The following is a 15930-nucleotide window of genomic DNA, read 5'->3' on the forward strand; positions in this document are numbered from 1 at the left end:
GAACTGCTTGTTTTAGAACTTCACAGTAAATATCAGTGTTATAATCGTAAAAGTAACGTGTTTTTAAAGATGAGAATTCTTCAAAATCTTTCTCCTGAAATTTTGTTTCGAACAATGATGTCCCACATAGCACCGATCAACTAAGTTGTGCCTTGCAAAGAAACATTTAAATCTCACATGGTTTGTTATTTCGGCTAAAAAGAAAAGGTCAACAACGCAGCGCGTGTTCTTTCCTGAGCAGACACGGGTAGGGTTATCTAGCTCTCAAACGCTGATTTGGAATTGTCTGACTTACTGAACTGGAGCTGGCCTTGCCCCATCCCCTTAGTACCTGCTATACATGTGTCTTAAGTGTATGGAGGGTTGCAGTCTCCTGGGGCAGATTTTGATGCTTTCAGAATAGAAATAATGATTATATTATGTGCAAGCCAGAATTATTTTATTCGGATGTGAATTCACAGAATACATCTCTACACCACCCTCGTTTTTCAGGCTGAAATTTTTACACGAGAGTGTAAGCTGGGTGGGTTCAGAATATCATTTAGATATACGCTAGTGGTAACAGCCATGAAGTCGGACTCGTTGGTTGAACGGTCAGCGAACTGGCCTTCGGTTCAGAGGGTCCCGGGTTCGATTCCCGGCCGGGTTGGGGATTTTAACCTTAATTGGTTAATTTCAACGGCACGGGGGCTGGGTGTATGTGTTGTCATCATCATTTCATCCTCATCACGACGCGCAGGTCGCCTACGGGAGTCAAATAGAAAGACCTGCACCTGGCGAGCCGAACCCGTCCTGGGATATCCCGGCACTAAAAGCCATGCATTTCATTTACAGCTATGAAAGCTGCGAGTACCAAAAGGCAGGAACAGTGGCATTAGCGCACTGTACCCACTGTACAATTTCATCATTTTTACGTCCCTGTAACTACTTTTACGGTTTTCAGAGACACCAAAGTGCCAGAGTTTTATCTTGCACGATTTCTTTTGCATACCGGTAAATATACTACCGGAGAGACTTTTTTAATTTCAAAATTTGCTTTACGTCGCACCGACGCAGATAGGTTTGAACGGTGACGATGGGATAGGAAAGGGCTAGGAGTAGGAAAGAAGTGGCCGTGCTCTTTAGGTATAGCCCGCGCATTTGCCTGGTGTAAGCATGGGAAACCACAGAAAAGTATATTCAGGGCTGCCGACAATGGGGTTCGAACCCACTATCTCCCGAACGCAAGCACACAGCTGCGCGATCCTAACCACACGGCCAACTCACTCGGTTCACAAGAGTGAGTCTGGGTCGAACCCGCCAACATGGGCTCCGCCGTCTGAGTCGCTCAGCCTGGCTGAACGTGTTTAATGAAGCTACGCGTGCACCGGATTCAGCTGTGGGTTCGCCTGTGGCGCATGGAGATGTCGCCTAAGAGAATAACGAATTCAGTCATGGAGATTAGAAGAGACTGGAATAGGGTAAGATGAATTGAGGTGATTGTTAATTAAGTGTAAGAAGCATAAAGCTACGTTTGTAGTTGAAAATAGACGATTATGGATATGATATAGGCTTTTGGGCTTACGCCGTATCAAGATATTAAGGTGAAATTCTTTACGTTTCGCAGAGAACATTGTTCTTCAGAAGAAAATCTCGACTGTTCTCGAGGAAGACTTCTCCAAGAATGAGATTTGAAATTAGACGTTAATAATAGAAGTGGAAGTGGTACGTTCATTGCTCACAGCCTAGGTAAAACCAAGGACAAATTGTCCCCACTTTTACACCCTAGGGTAAACTAAATTCCCTGTACTTGCTGCAAGGTATACATTCGCCAAACATGCCGATCCATTTGTACTCCTATCAAGGAACATGAACGAAATATTGGCTATGTTATGGCGGATTCCAAAAGTCCTGCAAGACACAAATAACTCAACAATTGGGAGAGTCATTCATGATGGATGGTAAGACTCAACTAAGACTCGATATTATAAATTGTATTATCCTTTAAAAGACTCTACTTTTATGAAAAATTTTATGATTAAATGCTTCTGCTATTTTAGGCACTTTTTGGCCGTATAATCTGAATAAATGGAGTTTTGTTGCTGTAACGCGATGCTGCTCCATACATGCTGAAGCCCGGGAAAGGAAAGATGTTATACCCTAGTCTAAAACATATCGCATGTCTTGCTCATGGGGTCCATCGTGTTGCAGGAGCAATGCGTTTTAATCATGATCATGGAGTATGAAAGTCTCTTCTTTGGTTATAAGAAACGCTTCAAGCTATATCTACACAAGGATGTTGATTAGGTTGTTTCAAGCCTCGTGCATGACGCTACAGCCACAACCCATCTAGCTGTCTTTTTTTCTTTTTTTTGCTAGTTGCTTTACGTCGCACCGACACAGATAGGTCTTATGGCGACGATGGGACAAGGAAGGGCTGGGAGTGGGAAGGAAGCGGCCGTGGCCTTAATTAAGGTACAGCCTCAGCATTTTCCTGGTGTGAAAATGGGAAACCACAGAAAACCATTTTCAGGGCTGTCGACAGTTGGGTTCGAACCTACTATCTCCCGAATACTGGATACTGGGCGCACTTAAGCGACTGCAGCTATTATCGAGCTCTGTCATCTAGCTGTTAGGTCCCTTTAAACAACAATCATCATCATCATCAAATGATCCCAATAGGCATGATAGTAAATGACATTCCTTAATCCAAGAATAAATACTCTTATTTACAGGTACGTGTTGTACTACCCGATAAAGAAAGGAAACCAGTCCTTATGTAGTAGCCTACCTCATATGCGAAGTTAAAGGTCGAACTCAACACGGGATGAAAAAAATAAAAATCAATTAGCCATGAAGAACAGTCATGTGTGTCGACATTACTGAATTCACACTTCTTTGCTTTCGATAATAAGGATTGAAGGGAACTGAGCAAACCATCTTGAGTGATGTGGCTGCGAGTTCGAAGGGCGAACTCAGCAGACCCTTCTTGTTTACGTAAACGTCTGTCCTTGCCGAGTGCTCCCACCCTTTTCCTTTGGGCTGCTCAGGCCGACATGGTGCTTAATTTAACCATTAACCAATAAGAATAGAGACCCAGTTTGTCAACATTTCCTGTAAATCGCTCATCTGCTGAGCCTCCTAATTTGCTCATTAGTGAGACTCTTTGAAAATTGTAAAACCCAGACAATAAGGAATGACCGGTTCTTGGCTGAACGGTCAGCGTACTTGTCTTCGGTTCAGAGGGCCCCCTGTTCGATTCCCACTTCGTCCGAGGATTTAAACTGCGTATAGTTAATTTTTCTAGCTCGTGGACTGAGTATTTGTGTTCATCTTAATACACTACTCTCCATGTACATACAGCCCAGGACAACAATAACCACCACAGAAACCCGCAATAGTGATTGCATCGCTCCGCATAGTTGGCGTGAGGAAGGGCATCCGTACGCAAAACTGGGCCAATCGGTAAGAACTGCCGACCGCAATAACTTGGAAAGATAGCCAGGAAGAAAAAGACGGAAAATAAGAAATGATTCATTTATTGTAAGAGTATGTTAAATGAATGTTTATCTGGAAAAGTGCAAAACATTTGCAAGTACTTATTCGTTGAATTCACCAGAATGAAGTACTTACAAATATGTCTTCCTTAAAACGTACCGAGCGAGTTTGTTACGCGGTTTGGGTCAAGTTGCCGTAAGCTTGTACTCGGGAGATGTGGGTTCGAACCCCACCATCCGCAACCCTAATAATAATTTTCCGTGGTTTCTCATTTTCACATCAGCCACGGATGCTTCCTTCCCATTCCTAACCCTGTCCCATCCCATCCGACGAAAGACGCAACAAAGTCGGTGCGACTTTAAAACATTAACAAGAAAACGCCTTAAAACATGCATTTAAGTTATCCCTTTGTATTCGTAATGCCTCATATGAACTATTATGTTTCGAATTGTGACTTACAAATGATCAGACTGAGTTGTAAAGCTTCGTGGGGCACCTCAAAACATTTAACTATCATTTATCATGAATATGTAAAATATGAGTTGTTGGAACTGAGAAGTTTTAAACATTATTTTCTATAAACAGAGTTTGAACGTGGAATAAACCAAACTGTAACCAATGATTAGTTACAGCTAGCAACAGCCTGAATTGTCTTTCTGCTCGGTCATCGCAATGGCATCTCTAGTACTTCGCCTTATACTTCGTTTTGTTATATCATTGAATGCTGCTCTTGAGCAATTTATAAGTGCAGAGGCAATAATATAACCTTTATCAGATCAAGTGGTCTGAATCATCCTCAGCTCTAGAGAAACTCGAGTAACTTTGAGAGGCTGCTGATCACATTCGTTATCAATGTGCAGTGGGTGACTAAACTGGTTTTCAAATAACTGTAATGAAAGATAAGCATGCGGTTGTGCTCAGTCAGAAAGTAGCGTTTGTGATTTGTGATGAGCGTGTGGTATTGTACACTATGTTCCTCGGTTTTAATATATCGGACTTAATTTTAGTTTTCAAAATATAATTCACCTCCCTCGTAGATGCAAACCTTGTGTATAATAACAAATATTATATCTGTAGCTTCGATTGTTTCTGGGAAATTTGTACCTTCGAGGAACTTATACAATGCCATGTGCTTATTCAATTTTGACGGGGCGAATTGGCCGTGCGGTTAGAGGTGCGCGGCTGTGAGCTTGCATCCGGGAGATAGTGGGTTCGAATCCCACTGCCAGCAGCCCTGAAGATCGTTTTCCGTGGTTTCCCATTTTCATACCAGGCAAATGCTGGGGCTGTACCTTAAGGCCACGGCCACTTCCATCCAACACCTAGGCCTTTCCTATCCCATCGTCGCCATATGACCTATCTGTGTCGGTGCGACGTAAAGCCTCTAGCAAAAGCGGCATTCTTTATTGGATTGCTTGAAATTATCCCCCTAGTCAACATCAAATCCCAACTCAAGAGTAACTATATCCCTGAAAACATTAATTTAGAAGTAATTTTCCTAAGTTGCGCCTATATATTTTAGAGGAAGGGGTAGAACAACATCCATACCACATTAACAATTCCAATCAAGTTGTAATACCTATAAATTCCAATGTATGTCAATTTTTCACATTGTTATTGGACACTTCCAAATTAGAATAGTAAAATATTGGTGTCCATTTTGTCTGGGAATAGGAGTACAAATATCTCGGATTTTGAGAGATTTCGGCGAAACTATTATCGTCAAAATTTTCTCTAATAAAAGAATAACTTGTAACTTGATAAGAAAAATAGCAAGGTGGAGCAAGAACGAAACGTAAGGAAATAATTTTCACAGAAATGACCTTAGCCTAAGACATAACTTATTTTCCTCAAACTTCTTGATGATATTTAACTGATATCCTTCCACCAGGAAAATATTACAACAGGAAAAATTATAGCATCAAACAGTACTGTAAGGGAATATGCATTTAAAGATGGTCTGATCATTTATTTGATATAATGCTGGAAAAACATACAGTTGTACTATTTCTGTGGAAAGATAATTTGATACGTATCGTTCACAATTGAAAATCAGGTAAATATTTTGAAACAATTTCATGTGAGAGAACTGCATCTTTAACCAGAATAACACATCCTTCTACATTGCACACGTGGTTCCATCAATGCGTATGAAACATATTTTATATTTTTGTTCTGAACATCAAATTTACAGATTTCAGACCAAATGAGCATTTCCTGGGTGACATGCAACAATGTGTTCACTCACATCACAGTGAGCTGCTGGTAACATGATATAGTCAGAAAATTACTTTTAATTTAATTGTACCAGGTATCAGTGCGGTATATTGAAAAAAGAGCAAGTTTCTAATTTCTCGTGTCTGTTGATATAGTGAGCATATCCACGGAACTACCAGTTTTACGTATAATACGAATCACAGGTACTTGAGTTATCACTTTTTAAAACCACATTCATTGGCCAGGATTCGAACAGCGGCCGCTTTAGTGAGAAACCAGTGTTAATAGTAGTTTCGGATCAATATGAAGTATTTCTACAAATTCTTTCTGATAACTGAAGTCTAAATTAAGACATTGTTTCCTAATACAAAAAGGGGTTCATTTTCTTCCTCAGTTTCCGATAATCATAGTAGTGATTTTCGTTTTGTGATCAACTCTTCATACAGGATTTACTTCAATGCTATATGCTTAATTTCTCTACAGTTGCGATGCACTTTAAGGGATGCTTGTATTTCGTAATTGCGCTCTGGAAAAGTCGTTTTCTAGAGTGCTAGTGCCTCACATATCGGCACTCAATACACAAGTTGAAACACCACGACTACCATGTGCATTAGGCTTATCAGTTTATGTTAAACAGCCGTGAAACAATTGTTTCCTTTCCGAAGACTCTTAATCAGTTTCGTCTTTGTTCCGGTTGAATTTGTAAAAGTATGTATGTATCCGTTTTCCTAACATAAGATAAGGAAGTGCTCACAATTTTTGCTGAGTTACAAAGAAACTACCAGTTTTGTGCAGGCTTTTGAAATTGGTTTTGAAACATACACAATGCCTCATCGAATTATAAGGATACGTTTTATTGCGATATATATTTGAGGGGAATGCGACTAGCATCCTCTTAAGTCCTATCGTCCTCCGTTCAATAGCTCTGAAAGGTATGACTGAGCGACAGTTATATCTTCATCCTGTGAAACACAAACATACCTAAAATCACTAGGAGTGAAAAAATCTCTGAAGATTCTGACACATTATGGTGGCATGAAGAGAAGTAGGGGATTATAAGCCTTGAAAATGTTCTTCATATAATCGTCGATCGAGAGTGGTGAAAATCGCGAAATGTCACATATTATTTAATGGGAGTATTTTTCTTTCCGTGTTATAATTTCCCTTAAGTAAATGTGTGTCAAATCCACGAATGTTTGATGATCAAACTTGGTATACTTCTTTTTTTACTCTGTGTAAGTGGTGTCCATCCTCTCCTCCTTCTGCCAGCTAGCTATATTTTCCATCTGCTACAGTTTAGTATCCTCCATAACTCCACCCCAAGAAGCATAGTTCTACATTATGATGAATTTGTAAAAATGGAGCTTGTTGAAAACGTGTTGGACAGTGAAAACTCAAAATAAACATCCAAAATGATTAGTGGGCATAATTACATTATTTGGTGAAGAGTACACGACATTACCTCAAAAGATGGCTGTAAGAAGGGTATATTTTAGTGGTGTTCTTCATACACACTGTGTGCGTGTGTGTGTTTGTGTGCATAGATACGGAATTTACTTCTTTATTCCATGTATGAAACTGCTGGATTGAAACACCGTGATAGTGTAGGTATTCTGGTAAGATCACTCTAGTAGGCCCTGAAAAAATGACGTACACATGCCTCCCTGTAAAATAGATATTACTAACACATGTAATGGAACAAAATGAGCAAATGCTGCTTAATGAAAGAATTAGTCTATTTGCACGAAGTAGTTAATACCAGTAGAGAGAACAAGGAAAATATTAGCATCATGATGAATACAATACGAAGAGAGAGATGGTCTGAAAGTTTGTTAAAACATTCTGCTGAAAAACGGAGTTTTTTTTTATAAATCTGTTCGATATCACAAGCTTGGCCTCGTTGGATCTAAGGCTGCCGACGATTTATGAGGAACGGTGTCTTGTATTGAACAAACCCACACACATTAGAGGAAGTGCAAGGAATATCCGGGGAGAACTGGACACAATTTAAGAAGATGAACTGATACGTGTGATTGGAAATTTCTTAAGGCTATTGCCACAGATACGTAGATTCAGGACAATATTTCCAATATCTACTGTCACATAGTAGGCGCCTTTTTCGATTTTAAAAATATACTGGTGTCATTTGCGGCTGACTGCACGAGTCGTCGCGGCCGGACGACTCGGCTGTGAAAGGCACAGTCATCAGTTCTGTCTTTCCGACTCAAGACTATTAACATTACTGAAGAATTATTTGTTATTAGAGATTAGGCAGCCAGAGCAGCCCTCATTTCTTGTCGAATTGTTGATTATGGGATTCATAAATTTATTTCTCCGTTGTCAGGAATGCAGATGGGAAGACTTCTTCCATTGCAACCAGATGACAGTTCTGGTGTTCGCAACAATACAAGGGTTATCTTAATTTTCTCCAGCAGTGTATGAGGAGCCACCCCCTGAGGGTGGGGGACGAAGAAGAAGACACTCACGGTATTCCCTGCCTCTCGTAAGAAGCAACTAAGAGGGGTGACTAAGGGATGATTAAATTAAAACCATGGGCCGACGTTACTTGCGATTAGTACCACCATGTGAGAAACACCATGCGTCTGCGTTACCTAGGAGTAGTAGCCTTATGTGACAAACACCACGGGTCTGGGCGTTGCCTCTGGTTAGTACCATCTTATGTATCCCACAGAGGCGGAGGGGGAGGGGGCACTCGCCTGCGCGGACTAATGCCCATGCGAGAAAAGGTGCCGTACGCTGCACTGGAATGTGTCGGTTCCCCTGTATTCAGAATGGGTCTGAGTTATCTAGGAGTAGTACCACTATATGAAGAACACCATGGGTCTACGTTGCCTCTGATTAGTACCACTATGTGAGGAACACCACGGGTCTGTGCTGCCTTTGGATGGTACCATAATGTGTGATACGCTGTGGGTTTGCATTGTCTATGATTAGTGCCACTAGGTGAGCGGCACCAAGTGTATACGTGGCTTGCGATTAGTTCCACTATGTGAGGAACACCACAGGAATACCGGCGGCCGTGATTAGTGCCACTATGTGAGGAACACCATGAGTCTGTGTTGCTTGCGTGTGGTGCTATTATGTGTGACATACCATGGGTCTGCATTACCTGTGATTAGTACCTTCATGCGAGGAACACAACGAGTCTACGTTACCTGTGATTATTACCACTATAGGAGGAACACCCTGGTTCTGCTTTACCAGTGATTAATACTATTATGAGGGGCCGGTGACCTCAGAAAATAATAATAATAATAATAATAATAATAATAATAATAATAATATTATAATTGCTTTACGTTCCAATAATTACTTTTACGGTTTGCGGAGTCACCGATGTGCTCGAATTTAGTCCCACAGGAGGTCATGTGCCAGTACATCTACCGACACGAGGCTGGTGTATTTGAGCACCTTCAAATACCACCGGACTGAGCTAGGACCGAACCTGCAATTTGGGGTTAGAAGGACAGCGCCACAACCTTCTGAGCCAGTCAGCCCGGTTCAGAAAAGAAGTCATTGCAAATTGGATCCACTGATTGTTTTGGATTCATGGTCATTTTTTCATCATCATTCGTTTTATATTTTAGTCAGTGAAAACATTTTGAAGTTTTAATTATCGTTTCATTTCGTTGCACCTTGAATCATTAGGGGCCGATGACCTAGCTGTTAGACTCCTTTAAACAGTAATCATGTATGAGGAACCCAGCGATGATAAATTCTTTATGCTGTCGGTTTATTTATAATTATCTGCCATGTCTATTTAGTCAAGGTTATTAACCTAAGAATCTAAAATACAGTAAACGTACCACTACCTTCTGTTAGGATACAATCTGATCATAGGTAATAAATTGAATATTATTCCGTATTGAAGAACAATCTATTTATCTAATCTATAATTCATGTATTGCCTTAACTTTAATGATTTTGTCTGATGATGGTCTCTAGCAAGACCGAAACTAGTTTTATCAAATATATGTACCATTTTTAGGTTACAATACATTGTATTGACTAGGTGGAAACCTTTTAGCTTTTGTTTTACATTGCATGAAATGAAGACATTTTTGTATTTTGTCTTAATTTTTACGGCAGGTGCAGAATGTTTGCTCGATGGGTTGGCTTGCTTTCCCGCAAGAAGACAATCAACGGCAACGTGGAAAAGAGTGAACTGTCCCGATGTTTGTCGGTAATAGATCTCACCTACCTGGGAGTGGGGAGTACGCTCGGCCTGGGGGTGTACGTGCTTGCAGGCGCCGTGGCGCGGCATGAAGCTGGGCCTGCCGTAACCCTCTCCTTCCTCGTAGCGGCAATTGCATCCGCCTTCGCTGGTAAGTCGACAATTATTTTAATTTGTAATCTTGTTCTTGGGTGTTTGTAGACAATGAAATAATTATAGCGAGCTGAAGATAAACTTAAATTTCTTTGCTTCTCGGACAAAATGCACGATTGACATAAATTTCGTCTGTCTGAAATCACTTGAGGTGGAAGGATGAGAAGGGGGAGGAGGATAATTCTCGCCTGGTATAAGAATTTTAGCCGTTGCAACTGGTTAATTGCTCTGGCTCAGGGAGTTTTTGTTCTTTTTTATCTATAGACACAACACACCAACTGCCAACCAGCACGCGACACAGATCACATCCGCGACTCTCGACCTCACAAGGTCGCAGGAAAAGTAACGGAGAAATAAAGAATTGTAATAAATTTAATATAAAACCTCCGTAGCTCAGGCGGCAGCGCGCCGGCTTCTCACCCCTGGGGTCCGTGGATCAAATCCCGCTCACTCTATGTGTGGAGGCGGGATAGGTTTTTCTCAGGCAGTAGTAGGGCAAAGATTTCTAAATCCGCTGAGTCAGCAATTTTTTTGTTGCGTCAGCACCCGAGGTCTAGTAGTGTAGCAATGCAGGTTCCAATGAAAGGTCATTGACCTCTAGTATAGTAGGCGTGCAATGTCGATTTACGGATTTTGCATAAGAGAGCAAGCCTAACGCACAGTCGCTATTTTGAGGGGCATAACCTTACTTTAACGACTAGTTGCCCTTCCCGACGCCTAAGAGAGCGAGCCTAACCTCGCATCCGCCATCTTGAAGGGACTATCCTTAGTTTTACGGCAGATGCCCTTCCCGACGCCAATAGCACAAGATGGCTGCCATACACGTATTCTTATGAGAGGGCATAGGGGCGCTTGAGCAAGATGGCGGCTATACATAGCCTCTTATTAGATGGCCTATGGGCGCTTGCGCAAGATGGTGGCTGCTCTTATTAGACGGCTTAGGGGCGCTAGCGCAAGATGGCGGTTATACACAGGCTCTGATGGAGAAAGCTAACTGAAGGGCCTACTGCGCAAGATGGCGGCTATACACAGGCTCTTATGGAGAAGGATGACGGCCATGGGCTATTGCACAAGATGGCGGATATACACGGGTTTTATGGAGAAATATGCGGGTTATGGGTGATTGCACGAGATGGCGGCTATACATAGGCTCTTATTAGAACGCCTAGTGCAATACATTGGTTACATTTAAGCCCCTAGCAATCGAACAAATTATCGGATAAACATGTAACTTGAAATATCAGTTCAGAAATATACTATTTGAATCTGTTGGCATGGGTTGAACGCATGTAGCTCATGCGGAATGTGGAATAAACAGTTCGCGTAGCGCTATAAGAAATACATTGCTTACATTTAAGCCCCTAGCAGTCGAAGAAATTGTCATATAAACATGAAATATCGGTTCGGAAACATTATTTCAATCTGTTGGCATAGGTTATAAGCTTCTAGCTCATGCAGGAGCGAAATTAAACAGAACGTCTAGTGCCATAAGAAATAAATTGGTTACATTTAAGCCCCTAGCAGTCGAACAGTTTATCGGATAAATATGTAACTTGAAATTTCGGTTCGGAAATATACCATTTGAATCTGTTGACATGGGTTATAAGCATGTAGCTGATGCAAGAGAGGGCTACTATGCAAGATGGCTGCTAACTGTATTATCATGGATCGAACTCTAGAGAGCTCCCTCAGGGGCTGACAACTTGTAACTTACAGCCTATTAGTTTTATCGCCTAACTGTTAGGAACTGAGGCAGGGGCTACTAGGCAAGATAGCTGCTGTACATTCGTTATATCAGACTAACTTTAAGGAGCTGGGCTATCGCTTATCCTAACCATCTACCCTTTATAACTATCCAGCGCAGGAGCTAGTGGTGATACATGAGTTTTACGGCACTAACTTGGGGAGAGTTGTGCTAGGGCTTTTCACGTATTGGGCTAATGCGGGCGTTTTATTGTCCTAACCGGATGCCCTTCCTAATATCAGTATAGCGCAGTGGCTCTTGCGAATATATAGGCTCTTAATGGGACTAACTCTGGGGGAGAGCTGCACTAGGCTCTCGAGCAAGTATAGTCGCTCAAAGCTAAAAGCATAATCAGAAGGATAAGATGTAGATAAACATAAAATGTTGTTATAACCTAAGTTTGTTATCCTGTTAGAAGTGATAACGTTCATTCAGTGTAGGATTGCAAAATGCTGAGCCGAAGAAAATCGTGCTACACATATGATAGGGAATGGAACTCGGGGTCACACCTTTATTAGAAGGGCAAAAGGACCAAATGACTCCTCCTCCTCCTCCTCCTAGGGATAAAGGGCTAGTGGTCCAATGGGCTAAAGGGCTAATGGCCTTAAGATCTAATGGGCTAAAGGGCAAACGGGCAGAAGGTCTAAGGAGCAAAAGGGCTTACATTTTTTTGTAGTATTTAGGGTGCCTCTATTCTCTTTATCCGGGCTTGAGACCGGCTTCAGAGCTAGAGGCGGAGTTATTACCCTAAGGAAGGGAGAATGTTGGAAAAGAGTCTGTACCAATATAGGTAATCGATCTACTATATGCTACAGAAGGATGACTTAGGTGAGAGTGAAGGTAAGGGCTGGGAATGTATGAAGGTGTTCAGGCTGTTGTGCTGTCGAGAGAGAGCTTACAGGTGAGGTCTTTACTTTGAGGAGCCATTACTCAATAAAACCTGCACAACGTAATTCCTACTCTATATCGAAAATATCTTTTTTTTTTACTCTGTGTAACCAGCATCTTGAAAGGCTCTTAAAAGTTGCAAACGTTTTACGACTAGGTTGGGGTCTTTAGAGTATTTTACGTCTACATGGTGTAACAGAGGCTTGTTGTGAACTTTGAGCCTATATGCAGACCGTTGATGTGTAGCGACTTGTTTTAATGTAATACGTGCTTCAGCAGTAGCATTTCGAGGTACAAACTTAACTTGTTTCGATAGCAATGAAGCGTTGAAATATTCTTGCACATCATCTTGCATATCTCTTTGGGATGTTTGCACGACGACAGAACGTGTAGTAGGCTTAGAAAATGGAGTAAAATTATAAAGCTCTAATGGCAATGAAATATTGAGATCTTCTCCTTTTCCTTTATCATCACTTTTATTGTCAGCATAGTTATCCTTATCATAATCGTGATTTTGCCTCTCATTATCTCGAAATATGTGCTTGGTAACAGAACTTGTAGCAGGCCTAGACAACAAGGGAGAAATAAAAATCTCACGCAGAGGTGTACTTTTTAAAAATAAATCTGTGTTTACCGGACTACGGTTGAGCTGTTTGTGTTTTCTTCCCGATGAAGCTACATTACACGCGGCTTCGTGACGTTGAGCGTTGTATGCGTTCTTGAACTCTCTTCTACAACGTTTGCATTAAAAATTGTCCTACATGATATCTCATGACGTGTCTTGTGATAGCCTCGGGAAAATCCACACTCTTTGCAAATATCTCTAGAAATAAGTTTTTCCATAACGAACTTTATCTTCTGCTAACAGATCCTTCTTTAAAAGATACAAGTTAAATCTACTAGACACTTGTTACTCGCTTCTTCGATGATGCGAACAGCTGAACGATTAACAGTAAACTAACGCAAAAGCGTATAACCAAAGTGGTAGCAGTGAGGTTTATCCCCGTCAAGATGGCAGCAGTGAGGTTAGCGATGCTCTATTGTCCTTAAAAGTGAGGTTAGTGTCCGTTAAGATTACACCTGTCACTTTGACATCTATCGCAATAGGACGTGGCCAAGCACGTGGCTTTGTTTACAAACAAGAGCACGTGGTCGTGACGTCACGGTCACGTGGTATGCTGCGCCAGCACCCGAAGTGCATAATCCACTCCGATATGGTTAGATCTTGTCAAAAAGCACGTAGATTTTAAATTTCGTGTGCTTACGTCGTTAAGATGACAGCTGCTATCTTAGCATGGCATATCTATGCGCACTAACTTAACTACGTAGAGCGCGGAAATTAAAATCCACGTGCTTTTGACAAGTTCTAGCCACATCGGCGTAGATTTTGAGCATGCGTGCTGACGCAGCATACCACGTGACCGTGACGTCACGACCATGTGCTCTTGTTTCTAAACAAAGCAACATCCTTGGCCACGTGCTTTTGTGACAGCTGTCATCTTGACGGACCCTAACCTCACATTTAAGGACAATAGAGCATCGATAACCTCACTGCTGCAATCTTCACAGCGCTAAATCTCATTGCTACCACCTTATGCACGCCGTGGCGCGGAATTTAAAATCCATGCGCTTTTCTGACACCTGTCAAGATAACAGCTGTCATCTTTAACCATGTGGTCGCGAAATGTTAAACAGAACATTGCTAACCTCACTGCTGCCATCTTGACGGTGATAAACCTCACTGTTACCACATTGGTTATACGCTTTTGTGGTAGTTTACTGTTAATCGTTAAGGTATTCGCATCATCGAAGTAGAGTAACAAGTGTCTAGTAGACTTAACTTATATCTTTTAAAGAAGAATCAGTTAGCAGAAGATGAAGTCCGTCATGGACAAACCTATTTCTAGCTATATTTGCAAAGAGTGTGGAAAAACATTTTCCCGAGTCTATCACAAGAAACGACATGAGATATCATGTAGGACAATTTTTCAATGCAAACATTGTAGAAGAGAGTACAAGAACGCATACAACGCTCAACGTCACGAAGCCGCGTGTATTGTAGCTTCATCGGGAAGAAAATGCAAAGAGCTCAACTGTAATCAAGCAAAGACTGAATTATTTTTAAAAAAGTACACCTCTACGCGAGATGTTTAATTCTCTCGTTGTCTAGACCTGCTACAAGTTCTATTACTAAGCACATGTTTCGAGATAAAGAGAGGCAAGATTATGATAATAAGGATAACGATGCTGATAATAATAGTGATAATAAATGAAAAGGAGGAGGAGAAGAACAAGAAGGAAACTAAGATCTCAGTGTTTAATTGCCATTAGAGCTTTATGATTTTATTTCATTTTCTAAGCCTACTACACGTTCTATCGCCGTGCAACCATCTCAAGAAGAGATACAAGATGAAGTACAAGAATATGTCAATGCTTCATTGCTATTGAAACAAGTCAAGTTTGTACCTCGAAATGCTACTGCTGAAACACGTATTACATTAAAACAAGTCGCTACACATCAACGGTCTGCATATAGGCTCAAAGTTCACAACAAGCCTCTGTTACACCATTTAGACGTAAAATACTGTAAAGACCCTAACCTAGTCGTAAAACGTTTGCAACTTTTAAGAGCCTATCAAGATGCTGGTTACACACAGTATAAAAATATATTCTCGAAATGGAGCAAGAATTACGTTGTGCAGGTTTTATTGAGTAATAGCTCTTCAAACTAAAGACCTCACCTGTAAGCTCTATCTTGACAGCACAACAGCCTAAACACCTTCCTACATTCCCAGCCTTCACCTTCACTCTCACCTAAGTTATCCTTGTGTAGCATATAGTAGATTGATTACCTATATTGGTACAGACTCTTTTCCAAAATTCTCCCTTCATTAGGGTGTTATAGCTGTACAGCCGGTCTCAAGCCCGGATAAAGAGATGAGCAAAGCAAAGCAAAGTCACCTCCGTACAGGCCATGAAGGCCCTTGGAGGAGTGAAATCTAAAGGCTTCTACCATTTTTAACCTCGGCACGTGATGGGGTAGAGTGGTTCGCTTTACGCCCGGCCGCCTTTGCCCCATGAATTAACCTCGTACTCGTTTTTGGTGTAGGCTGAGTGAACCTCAGGGCCATATGCACCTCCGGAAGTGGAAATCTCGTTTCTTAAAATTTTTACGACTTCCTGACTGGGATTCGAACCCACGTCCTTCAGGGCAAACCGAGCACGCCTTTACCGCCTCGGCCAGGCAGTCCCTAGA

The 15930-nt window shown here is 41.4% G+C and overlaps 1 protein-coding gene across 2 annotated transcripts in view; it reads left to right on the top strand.

The window, feature by feature from the left end:
• Positions 1–15930, top strand: part of LOC136863303 (cationic amino acid transporter 2) — a 282617-nt gene that overhangs the window by 124704 nt on the left and 141983 nt on the right. For both annotated transcript variants that reach the window (XM_067139685.2, XM_068225906.1), the window contains one exon: positions 9805–10040. In XM_067139685.2, coding sequence (XP_066995786.1) covers positions 9812–10040 — 229 coding nt within the window. In that variant the 5' untranslated portion in view covers positions 9805–9811. The remainder of the gene's footprint in view (positions 1–9804; positions 10041–15930) is intronic.

This window comes from Anabrus simplex, chromosome 2 (genome assembly GCF_040414725.1).
Source record: "Anabrus simplex isolate iqAnaSimp1 chromosome 2, ASM4041472v1, whole genome shotgun sequence".
NCBI classification, from domain to species: domain Eukaryota; kingdom Metazoa; phylum Arthropoda; class Insecta; order Orthoptera; family Tettigoniidae; genus Anabrus; species Anabrus simplex.